This window comes from Carassius carassius, chromosome 15 (genome assembly GCF_963082965.1).
Source record: "Carassius carassius chromosome 15, fCarCar2.1, whole genome shotgun sequence".
In the NCBI taxonomy this organism is placed as follows: Eukaryota; Metazoa; Chordata; class Actinopteri; order Cypriniformes; family Cyprinidae; genus Carassius; species Carassius carassius.
Genome location: NC_081769.1, coordinates 30,758,889 through 30,783,019, shown reverse-complemented (window position 1 = coordinate 30,783,019; position 24,131 = coordinate 30,758,889). Strand labels below are relative to the sequence as shown.

The window sequence follows — 24,131 nt, the reverse complement described above, 5'->3', positions numbered from 1 at the left end:
TCACTCTTCTGTATTGAACCTGAGACGTGCCACACGAGGTGAGTTTAATGTAACATGGTATTTCATAAGTTTAATAACAATAATTGCATATACTTTTCATAGACTTTAAAGATAATGAACAAACTGTGGTTAAACAGCCTGCGCCACAACTTCCTTATATGAAACAGCAAATGTGGATTTTTGTATTGTTCTTTCATGTAGGCACCTATAAAGTCAGTAATGCTGTTTTGATAGTCAAATATACTGTGTAGAATATTACATTTGCATATTATGATATAGGCCTACTTGAAAACTGATTCTCCTGCAATAGTAATCACTTGCTGTTCTTATTTCATGCTGTTAAGAAACCATCACTTCCATCTGCAGCATGACTCTGACAGTGTCTCAGGGTGAAGGACTGACGGTCATCACCGTCACCTCAAACCCAAAGAGCAAATGGCCCGTACTGTGTCAGATTCTGGGTTCTCTCTGCTACAGTCCAGTGTGTTCTGTATCTCAGGGAATGAAAGGGAAGCTGAAAGATGTCCACACAGCTTTGGGAGTGAGTTTGACATTTACATTAATTCCAAAATACTTTTCTGATATTTTCAGGTGTTGTGATTTTCACATACTTTGGGATATTTATTTATTTTTGGACAGAACTTAATAAACATTCCATGTTAGATGCTTACAAAGTTTTTATGTTTCTTAATGTTGCAATTTCCAGGAGCAGGATTGGAGACCCCTGAGTTAGATTACAATGTATTAAAAAAAAATTAAAACACATGGTTTTGATAAAATGGGAAAAATTATATTTCAACACTTTAAAATTCACTTGTTAAACTGTTGTTTTTGACTGAGAAACTCTGTGTTTACTCACCAAACTTTTGTGTTCACCCAAGAAACTTTGCACCAGGTTTATTTTATCTCACAATTTTGTATTTTTTTCCTCTCAATTCTAAATTAATATAAAGTTTAGACTCTTGTCTTTATATCTGCGAGTTTATATTTTTTTCTTAGAAAAAATTCTGAACTATGCAATAATATTCACAATTATTTTGTTTCTTTTTATGTTAAAAACCTAATGCAAGATATAACCCACACATTTCTTGGAAGAAAAGTCAGAACTACCTCACAATTGTGAGGAAAAATGTCTTGTAAGAATTGTATAATTTATATTATTTGTAGCGTTTAAAAAAATCAGAATAAACTCAGAACCTTGTAATTATAAGAGTTTACATCTTGCAATTCAGACATATTTTTTTGAAAAATTTGAGATATAAATGTTGAGGAAAAAGTCAGAATTGTAAGATAAAAAGTCCCAATTGCTTTTTTGTTTCTTTTTATTATTATTATTCCATGGCACAAACAAGCTTACATACTTTTGTGATGAAAAGAACATGAAGTGAGAGGAAAAACTGTATTTCAGTGGATCTTTGGTGAAAGCAACACTTTTGTGAGAGATCGCAAAGTTATTGAAATATAATTTTTCCTTCTATTTAATTTTTTCCCCCAATCGGTATGTCCCCTTGGCTAAGGGGCTATGTAAAAAAAAATATGAGCAGTTTTTGGATTAGTTAAAAGTATTAGTTTTGGAAAATGTACATTTTTGTTGCAATTAGTTTTTTAGCCTGTGCAACTAAATGTAATTTTTTAAAACAATATAAAGCATTTTTTGGAACTTTGTGCAAATACTTATTTATACCAATAAAAAATGTCTGTTTGGTTTGTCCACACTGACAGCAAAACATTTGATTGGTTGACTTTAAATGTCATTGTGCCAACTTGGTATATTCTGAACTATATTGTTCTCTTGTTCATCAGACTGTGCAGATGATAATTGGTGTCCTCAATATTGTGGCTGGTATTCTGCTTAAATGCCTCGGGTCATGGTTTGTCATGGAAAGAATAGGCCAGGGACCCTTTTGGCTTGGAAGTTTGGTAAGACTCAAGTCTCATTTTTATATTTTTTATGTTTATAAATCAGTTAACGTTGTGTTGTGCCTGTCAAAAAGTATCATATGTTCAAAATCAAAAACACTTTTTTTATTATAGTTCCTTGTAGTTGGAATTGTGTGCATTCTTACAGCGAAGTTTCCCTCTTCTTGTCTGGTAAGTGTCTTGATCTGAATCAAATGATTCACGAAATACGCTATCTGATTGGAGCACTTCAAAAACAATGAATCACATTAAATACAATTTCAGACATATTAAAAACATTTCATGGCATGCCACCTTTTATCTGGTACTTGGCTAAAAATAAGGGGTGTCAACCTCCACCTATAGAGGTTTAAACTCCTATAAAAACTTATCAAAAGCATTTGAATATTTGTGTGTGTGTGTGTGTGTGTGTATGTCTATATATATATATATATATATATATATATATATATATATATATTCTTTGTGTTTCACAGCTGACAATTGGGATACTTTTAAATGTAGTCGGTGCTGCATTGGCTATCACAGCTGTTGTGCTGTATTCAGTGGACCTTGCGAATGATAATACATATGAAAACTGTGAAACCAGCCGTTATTATTATTCACGCTATGATCGATATCGTTATGACGAAACACCTTCCCCTGAAGATGGTAGGATAAAAGAGATGTGTCTGTACTACAAGGATCTTCAGGAGGTAATGATTATCTTTCTTTTCTTTAGATTATGTAAGACTTCAACAGCATATCAAATCTTCCAAACATGCTCACAGTTTTTACAAAAAGCAAAAAGTTGTCCAGATTATTTTTGGTTTTATTGATTTACTGTAAATGTTTTACAGGCTTTAAAACACTTAAAGCCTTTTTAAAATATTGACACTCTACTCTTTTTTTTTACACAACCTTATTTGTATAGTTGTATTTTATATTTAATCTGTATCTATCTGTATTTTTATGCACTACTGTTCTACTGCTCTACATTATCATGTGTATGCATTAAGGTTCTAAGAGTAACTCATTTTCTATTCTCTGTATGTATGTGCTGTACATGTGGAAGAATTGACATTAAGGAGATTTGACTTGACTTTACCCACCCAGATTTTCTACAGAGGACTAGATATCATGATGATAGTGCTAGCAGTCCTTCAGCTCTGTGTGACCATCAGTTTCTGTGTTTTGACTGGGAGAGCTTTGTGCAAAAAGGATGAAGATGTAAAGGTAGTGTTTCATCAGCACTATTACAACAATCAGTCAATCCACTGTGCTCGTGAGAGAGTTTCAGAGAGCTGCTCTGTGTGTTCATGATTGTTCGTGGTTTTGCAGTCGGTGGAGGATCCAGAACTTCACAAGCCACTCCTGGAAGACGTCACTGCTGTTGCTGTGTGACAAGATAAACTCTCATCTCATCAAAATCATCTCTACTCTTTGTGCTTGTAATGCAGTGGCACTTTGTGTCTCAATATTGTAGTGAAATGATTTAAAGCAGATCTCCTCCATATTCAACACTGTTAAATTGCATGTTGATTTACACTTGTTTTTTTCCTTTTACAAAAGTGTCATCGTTGATCTTTCTCTCTCTTCATGTGGATAAGTGGGTGTTACTTTTTATTGCCTTTTTAAATTGTGTTGTGATCTTTGGAATTGCTTGTTTAAAAATAAATGACTGCAGCACTTTGGCATCATCCCTTTTCATTTACAGCTTCCCTACTAAGTCTTTGTTTGTACAACAACTAATATAGATATATCCATACATATATACATATTATCGGAACACTTTGCAGGTAGGTTTCTTGAAGTGTCTTGGAGACATTGCCACAGTTCTTCTGGATTGAGTCTGTCTCAGTTTTTTCTGTTTCTTCATGTCATTCCAGACAGACTGATGATGAAGTGACCAGGGCCCATATTCATCAAGAGATTTCCTAAATAGCAGTAAAAGTTTTTATTTTAGGAGTCCTAAATTTTGGTTTGACACGCCCACTATTTTAAAGATTTTTTCCTAAATCGGCAAGTTAGGAGCTACTTTTAGCTTTAAGATGTTTTGTGAATACGGGCCTATATCTCTGGGTGGAGCACTGGCTGCGGTCAGTCTAAAACTCACTGGATTATGTCCATTAATGTCAAAATGAATGTTTGGAAATGGAAACTAATATTTCCTACTGACACACTACAGTAAAAGATAGAAATAACTGACGTAAACCATTTTTACAGGTGAAAATACTAGTGTTCTAATAATTTTGGCCACTACTCTATTATTGCTTAGGAAACTACACTAATACTCATAATTTAGCCAGCTGTGACTATTTACTTTTTGCATTTGTTGCATTTGTAGACAAGGCATGTTTATTTATATAAATATTAGTGCTTAAATATTAGTGAATAAAATATATATGAATAATAACTTGCTGTATGCTGTATTGTTTAATATTTGTTAATATCAGAAGTGTTTATTATGTCCTCAGTTACAGCCGGACTATACTGTAAACTCGGGTTCTTTAAATTTCAAGAAGAACAAAAGGCAAACATGATATTCACTGACCTGAATAAAACAGCTCCACCTTCAACAAATCAGGATCAGATCAGAGTCATTCTTCAGTCTGCACTCTAACTTACATATACAGTCATTTACTCATAAGGTAAGTCTGAGTTTGTTGTGTTTCTTAAGATCTGTAAAATTTACATGCAATTAAACAGAACAATGTAAATGGTGTGACTTAAATATAAATGACTACTTTCTAGCAAGCACACATCAGCCTTCACTTCTTACAGAAATGTTGATGCAGTCAATGAGAAAACTACACTCAGCAATGCTGTTTAATAATCAGGCATGTTCTAGAAATTGTTTGTGAAGAGGAACAAAATGTTAGGAATTTACATAAAAATAGTTTGGGTTTTGTGCTTTTCAAATGCATGAGCCTTATCTTGTCTTTATCTTGTGGGAAAGCTCTAACAGTGTCTCATAATGAGGCTTTGACCATAATAAATATGAAAATATATGAAAAAGAAAGAGAAGCTGACACACATCCACACAGCTCTTGGAGTGAGTCAGATATTACTAATAATTAAAAAAAATAAAAAATAAATGATTAGAAGTATAGCTGTAACTTGTACTTCCTGTTTTATGTTGCAAATGTTAATACAAGAAAATGTAATTAATATAAACAATACATTGAAACTTATCATGGTTGTGGCCATTTAGCTTGTTAATTGAGTAAAAAAGATTATTCATATTCATATTGTGTGTAACATTTAATTTATATTCTATCATAAAAGTAAAAAAAAAAAAAAGTTTGAGTCCATTTAATCTATTACATTTCTTCGTAAATTTATTTTTTTTCTCTTCAATATATGAATGGATTCTCCTGCAATGGTAATCATTTGCTGTTCTTCTTGTTTCTTGCAGTCTAGAAGGTTTGGCTATTGTACCTACTGTCTAGCACATCTGTTCAGTGCTGCAGCATGACTCTGACAGTGTCCTGAGTGAAGGACTGACGGTCATCACCGTCACCTCAAACCCAAAAAGCAAATGGCCCGTACTGTGTCAGATTCTGGGTTTTCTCTGCTGTAGTCCAGTGTCTTCTGTATCCCAGAAGATATGAAAGAGAAGCTGAAAGATGTCCACACAGCTTTTGGAGTGAGTTTGACATTTATATTAATTCCAAAATACCTTTCTGATATTTTCAGGTCTTGTGATTTTCGCACACTTTGGATATTTTTTGGACAGAACTTAATAAACATTCTATGTACACTGTAAAACCCGACAAGTTAACTTAACTCAAACCGTTTGAGTAAACCGATTGCCTTGACTGTAATACCCGACAAGTAAACTTAACTCAAACGGTTTGAGTAAACAGATATCCTTAAGTTATGTTAACTCAAACCATTTGAGGAAACAGATTGCCTTAAACCGTTTAAGTTGAAAAAACTAACAGTTATGAGTACTCTGAACTTAATTCAGTTGAGTTCACTGAAAGAAGATATACATTGCAATTAAGTAATTAAGTGATTAATTGAGTGATAATTGAGTTTAGTGATGAACACCTGCTGTTAACAAACAGAATTACTGAAGAAAAGAGAGAAAGGAAATACAGCTGACTTCAGACACAGCCTCACTCAAACCTGACAAGTTATGTTAACTCAAACCATTTGAGGAAACCGATTGCCTTAAACCATTTAAGTTGAAAAAACTAACAGTTATGAGTACTCTGAACTTAATTCAGTTGATTTCACTGAAAGATGTACATTGCAATTAAGATTAACTAAGTGCTGATTGTTAATTAGTGATGAACAGAGGTGGAAAGTAACGAATTACATTTACTCGCGTTACTGTAATTGAGTAGCTTTTTTGTGTACTAATACTTTTTAAAGTAATTTTTTTAATCTGTAATTTTACTTTTACTTAAGTATATTTTGTTTAAAGTATTGTACTTCGCTACATTTTAAAACACAATAATTACTGAGTAAAAAAAGAAAAAAAAAAATCGCTCCCTGGAAACTACGTCAGTAAATAATGGGCAGGAGGGCAAACTGGCGCTAAAATCACAAGAAAGGTGCAGACGGTCAAAACAGGCGTTAGTGGTGCAGACACCGCTGAAAACGAAACCCCGTCATATTCTGAAGTTGAACTCGAAGGAAATGAAGTGAACCCCTGGCCATATGTATGCTCTATTATGCAGTGTAAGCTGTACTTGCCTAGGAAGACCAAACTAGCGGCTTATAAAATCTCGACAAGACATCAACCCTTCGCAAGAATGTAGGTAAGCTAAATAATTGCATCGTTGCATTGGTGGTTAAAATGAAGCTTTGACATTTTAGCAAGAGGTTTTGCACAAATTAGCCAAAAAGACAGTGGTGAGGAGTGTGCTATATATATCATCTGCGATAATATCATGTTTTTTGTTTTAATGATGTGCGCGCGCATTTATAGTGCGTTCTTTCACTGTGTGATTCAGTCTCCTAAAATGCATTTAGAATGATCACAAAATTGAAGATATAGGGGCAGAAAATTCACATATTTATGTAATTTCATATATTAAATCAAAATCACACAAAGAAGGCCGTCTTTTCCTCCAAAAATCATCATGAATATACACATACATATAGTAATGACCCGTAAGTCAGCACTGGCAGCCAGGTGCATCATGGGAATTTGTTTAACGTTCAATTATGAGTTATTTAAGCAAGATGGTTGAGTTCTTGTATTAGTAATGTTATACATGTTCATGTCTAAGTTAATTTGAGTTGATTCGGGTTCATTTACTGCCATGTTATAAAAAGGGGTGACTGTCACCGTCATGGAGAGAGATGTGTAGGGGAGTGACTTGTGATATGGCCTTGCCTATGTAAGTTTGAATATTGAGTTCTGAATTAAAAGAATAACAGACACTACTGCCTCCTGTTGGCTGGTTTGTTGATAACTCTTCACATACATAAACACTCACGGTCATGCGGTGTATGGGACGCAAGTACTCGCTCTCCCCGCTAGCGAAATAAGTTGCGCCGTATAGATGCTAGACCCTGCTAGCGTTAGGTTAAAATAAACAGTCTAGCTTAGCTCTAGTAGCCCACGGTATTCAAACAACTGTACTCAAACAACTGTACGTTGTTATATTGGTGTCAGAAGTGGGATTTAGGCCGTTTAGAAGACGGAGCTATGGAGCAAAGTATAGGCGAAATAGAGCGTGCTCTCAGAGAGAATCGTATCACGCTAGAGAGCCTGACAAATGAGGCGACTCGGAGAAACAGGGGTCCGCACTGGCCTGATGGCGCCAGCGTTCCCCGGACTGTGTATCGCTCTCCTAGGCATGGGCAGGATAAACCTGCGACTCTCACACCAACACGCCAAATCAGTGTCCAGGCTGGCCTCCTCTCACGATCACCCGCAAAGCTACCACGATACAGCGGGTTGACGCCCCTGGAGCCCTACCTGGCCCAGGTCGATCTGGCTGCTCTCCACGATGGATGGACCCGTGAGGAGACGGCGACTCACTTGGCCCTCGCCTTGGAGGGTTCTGCACTTCAGGTCCTCATCGATCTGTCTCCTGAAGAGCGACGTGATATACAGGCCCTCACCGCTGCCCTTAACAGCCGCTTCGGGCAGAGAACCTCTGCAGAGCAGGGAAGAGCTTACTAACCGACGTCGACATGAAGGAGAGAGTGTGGGGGCATTCGCCGCTGACATACGTGTCCATGTTAGGAAAGGCTACCCTACCTTCCCAGCCACAGCGAGGGAAGAGCTGAGCCTCCATGCTTTCCTGTGGGGCCTTACACCTGAGCGGCTACGTCAGCATGTCCGCTTGTCATCACCTCAAGATCTGAGTGAGGCACTGAGAGAGGCTGAGCGAGCTGAGGAAGTGCTGCAGGCTGGGCCGACAACAGGTCAATCTCCACTCCAGCGCCAGCTAGCAAGAGCAGCAGAACGAGAGCTTGACGGTGTCCAGTCTCAGGAGGAGGTCAGCCGGGCTCAACCAGTGACCCCCCGACGGATGTCGAGACTAGACCGCTGCTTTCGCTGTGGAGAACCGGGGCACTTCGCCAGGGACTGCCCTACCCCGAGTCCCCGGCCCCGGGCAACATCACCCCCGGGAAACGACCTTGGAGTGAGGCAGTGAGGGGACCCTCACCCCGTTCTTTGGCACCCCTCCACAATGACTGCCCTACTGTGGGGCGCTGTGGGCTTATCAGAGGATTGTACCTTGACTGTGTTATTGACGGACAGCCCTGCAGCGCCCTGGTGGATACGGGGTCCACCATTTGCTTGCTACGAAAAGGATTGTTGCCAGGGACGGCCGGTCCTCTTCCAGGGGACTGGACCCCCACCAATACCGAACTCCTCACCGTCACGGGTGAAAAGACAGTAATGCCTGGGAAGAAGCTGTTGTCTGTGGCGGTGGGGATGAGCCAGACAAGCCATGAGTTCTGGCTCGCCGACATCAGAGATGAGTGCATTGTTGGTTTGGACTTGTTGGCCCACTGGGGAGCATGTGTCGACGTGCTGGGGCCCGCACTGTGCTTAGGTAATGAGAGCGTGCCGCTCCGGTCGGGTCAGAGTCATCATGGAGAGGCTGCCGCCCCACAGCCACCGCTTAGACACCAGTGTTCACTGGCTCCGGCCCCCGGCCGCCATACAAGATTTGCAGAGACTCAAGGGGTGCTCCATGGGAGTATTGCAGCTCAGACTAGTGCATCCCAGTCATTAACACCGCACGCTCCTTTCACCCATCCATCACCTGAGACTGTTGCTGCTGTTGAGGAGTTGGGGCGGCGAAGCAGTGAGCATCTGAGCTTGCTGCAGCAGGAGCAGCTGCAATGCCTATTGAAAGACTTTGTGGACATTTTTGCCGCTCGAGAGGAGGACTGTACTAGAACAGATTTGGTGCAGCATCACATTGACACTGGCCCCGCTGCTCCCATTCGCTTGCGGCCCCACAGACTGCCTCTCGCCAAGCGCCAGGCTGCTGAAGAAATGATCCTAGATATGGCAGCTAACGGCATTATAGAGCCCTCAGACAGTCCCTGGGCTGCACCTATGGTCATGGTGCGGAAGAAAACGGGGGGGTGGCGCCCTTGCGTGGACTTTCGGTGGCTAAATTCGGTCACCCGCAAGGACTCATACCCACTTCCGCGCATTGATGACGCATTGGATTATGTTGCTGGATCCTGTTGGTTCAGCTCTTTGGACTTGCGCAGTGGGTATTGGCAAGTGGAGCTGGCGGCGGAGGCCCGGCCCAAAACTGCGTTTACCATAGGGCAAGGACTGTGGCAGTTTAAGGCGATGTCCACAATTTAAGGGAGGTCCTGACAGCCATCCGTAATGCCGGGCTGCGGTTGAACCCGGCCAAGTGTAACCTGCTCACCCGCCAAACGCAGTTCCTGGGGCACGTTGTTAGTGAGAGCGGGGTGGCCACCGACCCAACAAAGGTGGCCACAGTGAAGGACTGGCCCCCACCAACCAACATCAATGAGTTGCGGAGCTTCTTAGGCCTGGCCTCCTATTATAGAAGGTATGTCAGAGACTTTGCTACCATCGCCAGCCCCTTACATCAGCTGACAAATAAGGGTCGGCGATTCGGGTGGTCCGAGGACTGTGCGGCAGCCTTCCACCAGCTAAAAGCCGCTCTTATAGATGCTCCTGTTCTGGCCTACCCTGACCCCAACCAACCTTTCCTGGTGGATACTGATGCCAGCAATGTGGGGGTTGGCGCCGTACTCTCCCAGAAGGGGGAGACTGGAGAGCGAGTGGTGGCTTATTATAGCTGCAGCCTTAGTCGTCCTGAAAGAAACTACTGTGTCACCCGGCGGGAGTTGTTAGCTGTGGTCCTGGCAGTCCGTCACTTCAGGCCCTACCTCCTGGGCACCAGGTTCACACTGAGGACCGAACACGCTAGCCTCACCTGGATGCTGAACTTCCGCCAACCAGAGGGTCAGGTGGCAAGGTGGCTGGAGATCCTCCAAGAGTACGACTTCGAGGTTCAACACCGACCAGGGCGGCAGCATGCCAACACTGATGCCCTCTCCAGACGACCATGCCTTGCTGATGAATGTCGGTATTGTGCTCGCCAGGAAGAACGAGATCTGGGCCCATCGTCGGCAGCCACAGAGCTGGGTGGCAGTGGTGGATACGCAGGGCCATTCACCATCGAGCAGCTGAGACAACAGCAGGCGAATGACCGAGTTCTGGTGAAGGTGAGGGGTTGGCTGGAGGTTCGAGCACGTCCGGACTGGCCCAGCGGTGTCCTCACAGGGGCCTGAGATCAAGTCACTTCATTCTCAGTGGGGCAGCCTGGAGCTCCACGATGATGTGATCTACAGAAGGTGGCAGGCACCCAGGGGGGGAGTGGACCGTCTGCAACTCCTGGTTCCCCACGCTCTGCGGTCAGAAGTCCTCCATTGGGTTCATGGGGCAGCTGGAGCTGGCCATTTCGGGAACTCCAAAACAGTGCGGCGGCTGTTGGACTTGGTGTTCGGGTCGCCCCACGAGCCGGAGATTGCTGGTGGACCAGAACTGGACTACTTCCGGCGAATGAAGGAGCGTCTGGGCACTGTCCATCAAATGGCCAGGGAGGCTCTAGAGGACGCTGGAGCCCGCCAGAAGCGGGCGTACGATACCCGGGCCCACGGGCCTACCCTTAAGCCAGGGGACAGAGTGTGGGTGTTCTGCCCTCAGAGAAAGCGTGGGTTGTCACCCAAACTGACCCATCATTGGCAGGGACCCGGAGAGATACTAAATCAAATTTCGGAGGTGGTCTTCCGGGTCCGAATGCCTGGGCGGGGTAGGCAGGTGGTGCTTCACAAGGATCGGTTGGCACCGTACCACCCACTGGCCCCAGAACAAGAGAATGGTGGAGGCCAGGGAGGCTCCCCACCATCCACTCCCAGCGCTGCAACGGACAGTAATGGACTCAGGGTTGAGCCTGGCGCTGGGGGTAAAACATCAGAGAGGCCGAAGCATGTTCGAAGTTGGCCAGGACATTTGTTGGATTTTATTGTGGGAGAATAGGGTTGTGAGGACACTAACCCTCTTGGGGGGGGGGGGGGGGGGGGGGGTTATGTAATGACCCGTAAGTCAGCACTGGCAGCCAGGTGCATCATGGGAATTTGTTCTTGTATTAGTAATGTTATACATGTTCATGTCTAAGTTCATTTGAGTTGATTCGGGTTCATTTACTGCCATGTTATAAAAAGGGGTGACTGTCACCGTCATGGAGAGAGATGTGTAGGGGAGTGACTTGTGATATGGCCTTGCCTGTGTAAGTTTGAATATTGAGTTCTGAATTAAAAGAATAACAGACACTACTGCCTCCTGTTGGCTGGTTTGTTGATAACTCTTCACATACAGAGACACTCACGGCCGTGCGGTGTATGGGACGCGAGTGCTCGCTCTCCCCGCTAGCGAAAGTAAGTCGCGCGCCGTATAGATGCTAGCACCCTGCTAGCCGTTAGGTTAAAATAAACAGTCTAGCTTAGCTCTAGTTAGCCCACGGTATTCGAACAACTGTACGTTGTTACAATATATATAACAGTTCAGTAAACAAGTTAATTAAGAGACTTGCGTTTTAGACACCATATTGCCTTTTTTAGCTCTATTTCTACAACAGAAAATAATTCCACACACAGCCACCAAAGCACAGTTTTGCGTCTCTGAGCAACGTGACAGTGTTTTGATCCCTGAATGAATCAACCGTTTAAATGATTCGGTTCAATCTCAATGAATTAACAGTGACTTGCTGACACATACTGGCCATTTTAATTTCACATTTAAAGTATCTTTTGATTTTTTTTAAAATAATTAATTTCTTATCATTACAAATGAGTATTCAACATTTTATGTCTTGTATGTCAAAACATTATTCATGCATTTGTAACTGCAGGTTAAATGCATTCTTGTCCTGCACTAAACAGTGTATACATCTAAATGCCACTTCCAATGAATCTTCTGCATTTCCTCTGCATTAAAAGATGAGTTTGTTTATACTGATTAGCCTGGTAACAGCCCAAATGTCTTATTATTCTAAATAACTGATTCCTTTAATTAAAAACAACTAGTTTGAGATTAATAGACCTATCCCAGGGGTGTCAAACTCAGTTCCTGGAGGGCCATAGCCCTGCAGAGTTTAGTTCTAACCCTGCTCCAGCACACATATCATGTAGTTTTCAAATAAACCTAAATGATTAGATTAGCTGGATCAGGTGTGTCTAATTAGGGTTAAATCTAAACTGTGCAGGACTGTGGCCCTCCAGGAACTGAGTTTGACACTCTTGGCCTGTCCGATTTTTGCCTCCCTCCCACTGTTAAAATGTAACTAAGTAATTTTTACTCTGAGTAAATTTTAGATGAGCTACTTTTTACTTTTACTTGAGTAGATTTTTAGACTGGTACTTTTACTTGTACTTGAGTAAAATTTCATTAATGTAATGGTACTTTTACTTGAGTAGAATATTTTTGTATTCTTTCCACCTCTGGTGATGAACAGCTGCTGTTAACAAACAGAATCACTGAAGAAAAGTGAAACACAAGAACTACTACAACTGACTTCAGACACAGTCTTAGATGAAATCAACTGATATCAAATACATGAAATCTCTCAAGATCTGATTAAACAACCCCACAAACAGCATCACCAGCTCCACATATTAATAACCAGACTGACTTTATTTCTGTCAGACGTCTACAGAAGATCTTATTGAGAATGAACTAAGGTTTAGATGTTGATTTATTGTTTCATTTGAAGTAACCATGTTAGAGATCAGTGTTTGCTTTAGTTGGGCTCTTGACCCTTGACTTCTGTCTTAGTCTTTTTTCTGGCTGTTATAACCGTGTGTTTCTAAAACACATTTGTTGTAACTCAAAAGCCCAGAAGAAATGCCATCAGGTGTTAACCTGTACCTAGGTGTAGGTTGTTATACTTTATATTGGTGATAATAATTATTCATTATTATTCACAATTATTGAGCTGTACAGAGTCTAATCTTTGATGAAGTAGGTGTAGTGTAATTTGTAGCAGTGGTTCTAGTAAAAAATGACACTAAGAGCCAGTGGTTCTGTGATAATCAGTTAATATAAAAATGACTTTCTAAACATTTTGTACACATACATTTTCCTTCTATGCCAGTAGTTGGTCAAGCACAGACATTAATAATCAGAATATGAACCTCTACAATGGTGACGAAAAAAAACATGCTGCAATGCATGCTGGGTACTATTGTAGTACAAAACTCATCCATGGCTCCCAGCATGCTCTGCAGCATTTTTTTTTTATGGTCACCATTGTTGAGGTTCATATGCTGATTATTGATGTCTGTGTGTGACTAATTGACACCACAGAAGTCCAAACTGTCTGGAAAGTCTTTGTATTATCTGATTATCACAGAACCCCTGGCTCTTAGCATCCATTTACTATAATCAATCAAATTACACAACACCTATTTCATCGGAGATTAGTTTCAGTACAGTTCAATAATTGATCATCATCAATATAAAGTATAACAACTTACACCTAGGTACAGGTTGGCACCTGATGGCATTTCTTCTGGGCTTTTGAATTACAACAAATGTGTTGTAGAAACACACGGTTATAACAGCCAGAGAAAACACAAAGACAGAAGTAAAGGGTTAAGAGCCCAACTTAAGCAAACACTGATCTCTAACATGGTTACTTCAAATGAAACAATAAATCAACATCTAAACCTTAGTTCATTCTCAATAAGATCTTCTGTAGACGGCTGACAGAAATAAAGTCAGTCTGGTTATTAATATGTGGAGCTGGTGATGCTGTTTGTGGGGTTGTTTAATCAGATCTTGAGAGATTTCATGTATTTTATTTCAGTTGATTTCATCTAAGGCTGTGTCTGAAGTCAGTTGTAGTAGTTCTTGTGTTTCTCTTTTCTTCAGTGATTCTGTTTGTTAACAGCAGCTGTTCATCACTAATTCTCAATCAGCACTTAGTTAATCACTTAATTACTTGAATGCAAAGTTTCAAAACTTACATGGTTTAAATCAAGGCAATCTGTTTACTCAAACGGTTTGAGTTAAGGTAACTTGTCGGGTTTTACAGTGCATCATCAGGTCAATTGAATACAGCACTACAGCTGCCATAGCCAGTGCAGCACTGACTAAATTCAGAATCACTGTGATGACTATAGCTGTAAAACACAAACAATAAAAAAAACACACAAAAAAAACCCGGAAATATCATAAACACAGATAAGATATGGGTTTCATAGACCTACCAGACAAATATTAGGAAATTGAGCATGAAGAATGGACACTACTTCAACTACTAGGTACTAAGAGGCAAGAAAAAAAACAAACAAACAAAAAAAAACATGTGCATTTAAAATTTTAGAAAATATCAAATTGAATGTCAAATATGATCAAATCAAAATAAGACCAAATTCTTACCACACCACCAAGCCAAAAGGGTCTCAGGGATATTTTATGCAGACTATAAAACTTTAGCCATGCAAACAAATTTTCCAACATAAAACTGATGACACTAATTATAATTTGCACAGTCTATGGAACAAGAGAACAATATAGTGTTATGCATCAAGCTGTCAGTAATCTGAATGTACACAGCTACTACAATGACATTGTAAGTCCTGAAAACTTCCAAAATATTTAATTAACACTTCAAATGGCCAAAACAATGAATTATTTCAGTTGTCTGTCATTGCATTGTTTGTATACATTTATTTTGTATACATTTTAAAAGTTAAACCTTTTGGTTTGCATTAACTTTTGCAACTAAAACCTAGAACTAAAACTTGCTTCATAGTTCTAATAATTTTTGAGGATCCAAATACATAATTACATGTCATGTTTTCAGCACACACTCTTAAAAAGGTGCTTTAAAAGGTTCTTCACAGAGATGATATTGAAAAGCCATTTTTGGTTCCACAAAGAATCATTTAGTCAAAGGTTCTTTAAAGAAATATCGCTTTCTTATCCATTTATAATCTGAAGAACCTTCTTTCGGCACAAAGAAACTTTTGTGAAACAAAAAGGTTTGTCAGATGTTAACGGTTCTTTATGGGACCATTTAGACAAAAAGGTTCTTCTATGGCATCGTGAAGGACCTTTATTTTTAAGAGAGCATGTGTTTTAAAATCATTTTAAATCATTAAATACATTGCACTGCACATTAACCTAATTGTGAAAAATATTTTATGCAAAACATTCTAAAACCAATAATATGAAAATATATAAAAAAGGTATTTTTTCAATTAATCTGACTCACACCAAGAGCTGTGTGGACATGCATCAACTTCTCTTTCATTTCCTGAGATACAGAAGACACTGGACTACAGCAGAGAGAACCCAGAATCTGACACAGTACGGGCCATTTGCTCTTTGGGTTTGAGGTGACGGTGATGACTGTCAAACCTTCATCTCGAGACACTGTCAGAGGTATGCTGCAGATGATGGACTTCAACCTAATGAAAACGAGAAATGAGTAAGACTCCTTCACCAGAAAATCCCAATGACCCATACAATAGTTGTAAATTCCTACATTCACAAGTTCTAAACTAAACAAGTCCTATAAACATGCATGATTATTAAACAGCATTGCTGACTGCAGTTCTTATCAATTACAATGTTTTTTTTTAATGTGAAGATGTGTGTGTTTGCTAAAAAGTTCACAAAATTTGTCACACTGATATTGTTTACAAGGTTCTTACTTTTTTTTTTAGAGAAAGTGATTTTTTCAAGATCTTTAGAAATCAGTAAACTCAGACTTACCGTATGGGTAATTGATTGTATGTAAGTTATATTTCAGATTGACTCTGATCTGATCCTGATCTGTTGAAGGTGGAGCTGTTTTGTTCCTGTCAGTAAATCTGTTTCCCTTTAGCTCCTCTGGAAATGTAAAGAACCCGAGTCTATAGTCAGTATGTAACTGAATACATAATAAACACTTCATGTTTTTTTTTTTTTTTGCATGCAGTAACTTCATACCCAGGTTGGCATTCTGGTTGGTTTAATTGTGAGGAGTGTAGTACATTGAATGTTTTGTAATAGATCTAATATATTTGATTAATTGCTTCTACTTTTTAGGCAAAATTATGGACTTTTGATAGTTTTTTTTTTGTTTGTTTTTGTTTTGTTGTGGTTTAGTGTAAACAAAATCTGCAATATAAAAAACACATGCATATAGCGAAACAAGCTGCAAAATCTCACAACACATTCATACAACGAACCGTGCTGCAAATCCTCACAACACATGCATATAACGAAATGCGCTGCAAAATCTCACAACACATTCATACAACGAACCGTACGTGCTGCAAATCCTCACAACACATGCATATAACGAAATGTGCTGCAAAATCATCACAACACATGCATATAACGAAACACAACATATGCATATAACGAAACGCACTGCAAATCATCACAACACATGCATATAACGAAACGCGCTGCAAATCCTTCACAACACATGCATATAGCGAAACGCGCTGCAAATCATCACAACACATGCATATAAGGAAATGCACTGCAAATCATCACACCACATGCATATAACGAAACCCGCTGCAAATCCTCACAACACATGCATATAATGAAATGCGCTGCAAAGTCATCACAACACATGCATATAACGAAATGCGCTGCAAATCATCACACCACATGCATATAACGAAACTGTTAACTTAAACTCACCTTGTGTGGCACGTCTTTGAGCACAGATGACGACGGAACGACTCTCTGTGGGGGGGTTTTGTTTTATTTTAAAGGCGGAGTTTTGAATTTTCCCGGCAGTGCCTTGACTGTAAAAAAAGTGTAACTGGAATATTTTTTTATGGCTTGATTTACCATATAGAAACTGTAGATGTTAGTTGTTAATAATAACAAATGTTATACTTTCACTCCACAACGTTGAAAATCATATAGAAGAAAGATATTAAAAGGTTTCAGTGTGAATCTAAAATGTGGCTCCTGTAAATGACTGATTACTGTAGACATGTAAATGGCACCATCTATCTTTTGTATATTAGTATTATGGTAGTAGAGCGAGACTGGGTTCATATATGGGCCATTCTACAGAACAAACGGCTAAAAGCTTTTAAGTATTCAAATCTTCAAATGTTTACTTAGATCCTTCTATAAGCCTTTTTCACACTTCCGGGTTTTGTGTTTCCGGTGCTCACCAACGCCGGGTAAACTTACTTCCGGTGACAACAACAATGGCCGAGACCAAGAATAGGTGTTGCTGTAGCGTCCCTCAGTGCAGCAATTCTAAGCAAAAACAACCTTATTTGAGTTTTCACGGGTTTCCAATGAACGAAGACCAAAAAAAGAAATGGGTCATCGCTATTAGACGGGATGAAGGGTCTACGTTCGTCATTCGGAGAGGCAGCACGTATGTCTGCAGTCAGCATTTTACCGCTGACGACTACATTCCAGGAAGTTCGCGGCTAAAAGTCGGTGCCATTCCCAGTCGTTTCCCTTGGAATAATTTCTATGTACTCCCTCAAAGACTATCAGCTTTTGAGAGATCTGCCGTTCGACTTGGCGCGGATGTACGTGTTCAGGAGCAGCCGGTGGTCACAGAAGATGCATCCAATGAATCCAGTCATATTGAGGAACATGACTACGCGGCACGCCCACCTGCTGGTAAGCACTAATGTTGACTTTTGCTTGTGTATTTCGGTGATAACAGTGTAGACTGTGTGTGTGTATATATATATATATATATATATATATATATATATATATATATATATATATATATATACACACACACACACATACATATATATATATGTATGTGTGTGTGTGTGTATATATATATACGTGTGTATACATACACGCACACATGTATGTATATATATATATACACACACACACACACACACACTATATATATATATATATATATATATATATATATATATATATATATATATGTATATATAGTGTGTGTGTGTATATATATATATATATATATATATACATACATGTGTGTGTGTATATATATATACAAATATACGTAATTAGTTGCTAACTATACTATTTTACATTTTTATAGGTGCATTAGATGAGGCTCTGCAGTACATTGAAGACCTGGAGGCTAGGCTGCAGAAAATGTCATTAGAGAAACAAACAACAATGAGCAGATTTTGTGTTTCTGATCACACAATGAAATATTACACAAAGTTTCCCTCACAGGAAGTTTTCCAGGTGTTCTGGGAATCTGTTTGCCCATCTGCCAGCAATCTTGTGTACTGGACTAAGGCACAGAGGATGTCACAGGAAGCCTTCCCAAGCCCTAGCCCTGCACGGAAGATCCAGCTCATAGATGAACTGTTCATGTATTCCTGTCGGGTAGCTGCTGGACTGAAGGAACAAGTAATCGCCGACATTTTCGGGGTAAGCGTGGCCACAGTGAGCAGGGCCATTATCACCTGGGCTAACTACCTGTTCTTTGTGTTGGGTTCAGTACCTATTTGGATGTCCAGGCAACAAATATGCTTCTCCATGCCAAATAAGTACAGTTTGTTCTGTCCAAACCTGCGAGTCATCCTGGATTGCACAGAAATCCGCTGTGAGAGCCCCACATCTCTGACACTCCACTCAGAGATCTTCTCCAGCTACAAGAGCACTACAACATTTAAAGGTCTGGTTGGAGTAGCTCCGTGTGGTGCAATGACTTTCATCTCCCAGCTTTACACAGGTTCAATCTCCGACAAAGAGATCACAAAGAAGTCCGGCATTTTGGACCTGCTTGAACCTGGAGATGAGGTCATGGCAGACAAGGGGTTCACAATCGAGGATATGCTCTCCAGTGTTAGTGCTAGACTGATCATTCCACCTTTCAAACGTGCTAAGCAGTTCAGCAAACAGGACTGTGAAAAAACACAGGCCATTGCATGCCTCAGAATTCTGGTGGAAAGGGTCATTCGAAGGGTCAAGGAAAACCACATTTGGGATTCTGTTGTGCCACTCACCTTGTGAGGAAGCATCAATCAGATCTGGCATAATTGCTGTTTTATGATTAATTACCAGGGACCAATGTTTCTTGAGGAGTAAATGTATACAAGTATATATGTATAATATAATAAATATGAGATATTTACACTGAGGTTAATTTTTACAATAGTAGTGATACTTTAAATGTTTAATGGTAACATAATTAAATAAATTGTTTTTATTTTTTTACTTTGTACTGTAACATTTGATCAAATGTATATTGTCATTGTTTATACTAAGTTTCCTGAAAATAATTTGACAGACACAATGAAATAGTTGACAACAAAATGCTTTTTTTAATAAGAATTCATTAAAAACAAATGTCAACTCAGTTCTGTTGTTCATTTTTATATACACAATATAAATACATATAGAATTAGTAAATGTGTATGCATACATATAATCACATATATTACACAAGATCAAATTAAAAAGATAAGCATGTATTCACCATTCTGTACATAAATGTGGGTATATATACCATTATAAGAATAAATCCAAAGGTCAGAAAATGAACAGAAACTGTCCTGTTCATAACACTGAAAGATACACATTCATATAAACACTATAATAGTACATGTCTAGCTTGTCTTTCATTGATGCTATGAAGGCATCATCTCGCCAGATCCTCTGTATTGTGAAATCTGATTTTGTGTCAGTCACAAAGTCACACCACTGTAGACCAGTCACTGCAAGCTGGCCTTGAACCTGCCAGTAGTACTTGTGGGTCTCTTTAAGTTTGGCTTGTCCTCTTTGTAGTTTCATAAATGGAACCTGGGCAATGTTATCAGCAGATGTGCTTTTTACCTCCACTAGGCCAAATTGGAATGTTTCAGATGGATCATACACTCGTCCATCTGGACTGGCTCCTAGATGTGGTGCTTCTGGATTGATAATAAAACCACATGGTAGGACACTAACACTGGCTGTCTCAGAATATTTTCTCAAAATATCTGGCTCAAGTTCGAGGCCACGTTTCATAGCACTTGTCTGCCTCGTACCCTTGATGATTCTTAGCGCTAATGACTGACCAGTTGAATCCCCCAGTACATGACAAACCTCCCTGAACCTGCTTGCAGTAACCCTTGATTGCCGCATTTGTCCCCAAGCAGTACATTTTGACTGTAGTCTTGTGGCCTCTTCAATCTGACAAGCGGAACAATGGGTAACCTTTATAGACTCCAGATGAAGTGATTGATGGTGTGTGGGCACATATTTAAAATTACAGCCAAGCTGATAGCCAAGCACAGGTAGTGGGGGGAAATTAACAACAGGAACATCTGCAGCTATAGGGGGACATTGGTATGAAAGTGGACTACCACGAGGCACAGGACCGAATTGTGAGGGGACCAACTCTATTTTTGACATGCCCTCTAGTATGTGTGCCAGCAAAGGCCGGGGATGGATCTGACTCAGTTTTGTACCAGAAGCCAAGACATCTGGATCTGGAAGGGGACCTAAAGAAATTAATACAAACTATTAGTCTTGAACACATTAAGTTGTAGCTGAGTACACGTGTACTCATACAGTGTTGTGTATTACCTGTGTAAGCCCTGTATAGGGTAGACTTGATTCCAGTCTTCCCAACTGACTTTGGCTTCAGGACAACAAGTTCACTCACTGCTTCTGGATGGACTCCCTTAGTATAAAACAAACAAATGCAGTGTTAAAGTATTCTGGAAACACTTCATAATAAGGTTATATAATATATTGACATTAGTTTATGCATTTAGTCACTATGAAATAATAATGAGTAATAACAGTTAACAGATTGTATTAATCTTGGGTGATGTTTATTTATACCTTTGTTACTTAATTTGCACTCTTGTGCATTATTAGTCCATAATGCTTTGATGTTAACATGTACTTACTTGTTTGTTTGAGTTGATACTATAGTGTTCTTACCAATTGCAGAAAAGGAAAAATACATGCCTGTGTTCTTGGACGATGCCATCTCTGTGGTTCACTCGTGCAGGCCAGTGGTGGTGGGACAGACTGCAAATTCAGCTGCACATAGTGGGTCCGTCTGATACAAAAGTGCTGTCAGATGGTTGCACAACCCTTTACCAGCTGCACAGCTGCACATATAGGCAGAAATACAAACAACCTCTTCTGTCTCCAATGAAACCTGTTTGAGAAGACGATAGTTTAGCTAATTATTTGTAATTTTATGCTGTGAGTTACATTAAAGGGATAATTCACTTCAAAATGTAAATTAATACTGAAAAAGTTTCTGTTGCCCTCATAGTATTTGTTGCCATATTTGTCAACACCCACTAAGTGCTCCTGCCGACTTCCATAGTAGGAAAGAAAAAATACTATGGAAGTCAATGGGACCAGTAAACTGTTTAGTTACTGACATTCTTCAAAATATCTTCCTTTGTGTTCAGCAGAAGAAATAAATTCATACAGGTTTGAAACAACTTGAGGGTGAGTATTGTACCGTTATATGATGACAGAATTTTCATTTTGAAGTGAACTATCCCTTTAAGTGCTGTTAATTGAAATCTGCAAACAGCAGCAAAAGCAAGAAATACAGCTGTAGTCTGCAACCGCAGAAGCAATGAAATAGACATAACTAAAAACCAACAAAGAAAACCTTAAGACAGGTGAAACTAAAATAAAGGGAAATAAAAATAGAAATACTGCAACCGCAGTAACTTGATATCAGAACGATCTGACTAACTCATATAAGCCAACAGGCATATTATAACCTCAAGTGTGTGGGGCTCCTCATTTTTCCTCATAGATCGATAACACCTAGCTCTCACTACCACCATGCGATCAACAACATTAGAGACTGAACACATAAAAATGGTTAGCAATTCATAGCTTCGTAATGTTGCAAGTGCTAACGCCAGAGATAGTTGTCAACTTACCTTGATACTTGTGAATAAATTCCTCAACGAAGAATTTATAGCCCTTGCTCAGCCTTGTTTCTTTAACTGTTGAGTGCCGTCCAACAATTCTGTCTACATCCTCAAATCTGAGTCGAGGCAGTGTCGAGAGAGAAGTTGTGAAATACCGCTCCATTTTCAAAACACGTAGTATCAGCTCTGGCGGAAATCCGTTTACCCGGCGTGACGTAGTTTCCGGTTGCGTGTGAAAAAGGCGAATTAGCTATTGAAACCCACGTATTTAAAATGATAATTTAATCATTTAACTTTTAACTTTTTGTAAATATTTTTGTATTTTTTTTCCATTGTTGCTTTTAAAAAGTATCTTTTTATTCTTTTAAAAGTGAAGATAAAAAATTTCAAAATGTATGCAAAAAACTGTTTCCATTTTGTGACATTTTCATGTCACTAACGAATGGAAAATAGTACTGCAACTCAATCAATCAGTCAATCCACTGTGATCATGAGAGAGTTTCAGAGAGCTGCTCTGTGTGTTCATGACTGTTTGTGGTTTTGCAGTCGGTGGAGGATCCAGAACTTCACAAGCCGCTCCTGGAAGACGCCACTGCTGGTGCTGCATGAACAAAAAATAAAAAATAAAATAATAATCAATTATGACGGCACAAGTACCAGCAACTGACAACTGCAACTGACTACTACTGACTACAACAAACCTTAAATCACCCGCATGGTTCATACTTTTCTCCATACATTTGTGTACAGCTTTTAATGCCAAAAGAGAGATTTAGCATAAGCTGTTAGTTAATTTTTTTTTTTTTTTTTACAAAAATAGTGTTATAATTAGGGCAGATTGGGAGGAAACACACAAACCAGGTCCTACTTTTCTCATATATAACTGTGATGTTCTACAAAACAACAAGCTTTAAAACACTTTTTTCTTACAGCTGAAATTAATTTCATTTACTGAGAAATTAGTTTTCTCTCAGATACATCACCAGTGTAAGCTTCATGGTGAATATTTCTACATCACTCTTGTCAATGTAGACTTTAGCTTCAATAAAAATTGATCTTGACTTTCTCTTGTGGTTATTTTGGGGAAAAACATTTGGGGGCGTTTTTCCCCACTCTACCTTTAACCTTTCTCTTTCTATATAAAGGCTAGATTCAGATTAGTGGGTGTTACCTTTCATTGTCTTTTCAATTTTGCTGAGATCTTTGGAGCTAGCTTATTAAATAAATAAATAGCCTAAAAGAATGAATGAGTGTAGCACTTTTTACAACTTCCCTATTGTTTCACATCCGACAACAATAATAATAATAATTCAAATTATGTCAGGTTTTTTTTAAAGCTCTATGGCTACAATGAAAGTCAACCACATGTTGTTTTAAATCTCACTATCTTTTATTGTGTATATATATAAGAAATAGGATAAGGATATTTCTTCAAAACATATTTGCTTGTCCTAAAACATTTAATTTAATTAACATCAGTATGATTATCTAATAGCAGCTGACGATAACCCAGTTAATGTTACAATAGGATTCCCATTTCTATGAAAAAATAAATAAAAAATTCAATGAGTATTTAAAATGGAAAACATGTGCAAAAGTGGTTGTGTGGGTTTATAGGCCTACTCTTAAAATAACTCCAGGTTTGGTTTTGTATGGGGTGGAGAGTTGATGCCTCGTGAAGCTTAGTCTCAGCCTCAGACGTCACGCCCACGGACCGTTGGCTAAACGTCTGATGCATATGGGAAAAAAAGTCTTCACTTCAGAAGTGTCGAAGTCGTCATTGGATTGGTTGAATTCTACAGGATTTCAGCGAGACGTGTGTGTCGCATTCTTTAACCTTCCACCTGGAAACAAAGACACCGTGGCACCAA

General features: G+C 39.4%; 1 protein-coding gene across 2 annotated transcripts; it reads left to right on the top strand.

The window, feature by feature from the left end:
- Positions 1-344: 344 nt before the first annotated feature.
- LOC132157850 (transmembrane protein 176A-like) lies at positions 345-22,892 on the top strand. 2 transcript variants are annotated; one of them, XM_059567118.1, is made up of 6 exons: positions 345-541; positions 1,804-1,920; positions 2,035-2,091; positions 2,397-2,615; positions 3,016-3,135; positions 22,807-22,892. In XM_059567118.1, exons 1-6 carry the CDS (start codon positions 368-370, stop codon positions 22,867-22,869), a joined length of 750 nt encoding a protein of 249 aa, XP_059423101.1. In that variant the 5' UTR covers positions 345-367; the 3' UTR covers positions 22,870-22,892. The 2 variants fall into 2 exon arrangements, with proteins under 2 accessions (XP_059423101.1, XP_059423100.1); XM_059567117.1 differs by lacking the exon at positions 22,807-22,892 and adding an exon at positions 3,241-3,594.
- The last annotated feature ends 1,239 nt before the right edge of the window (positions 22,893-24,131 follow it).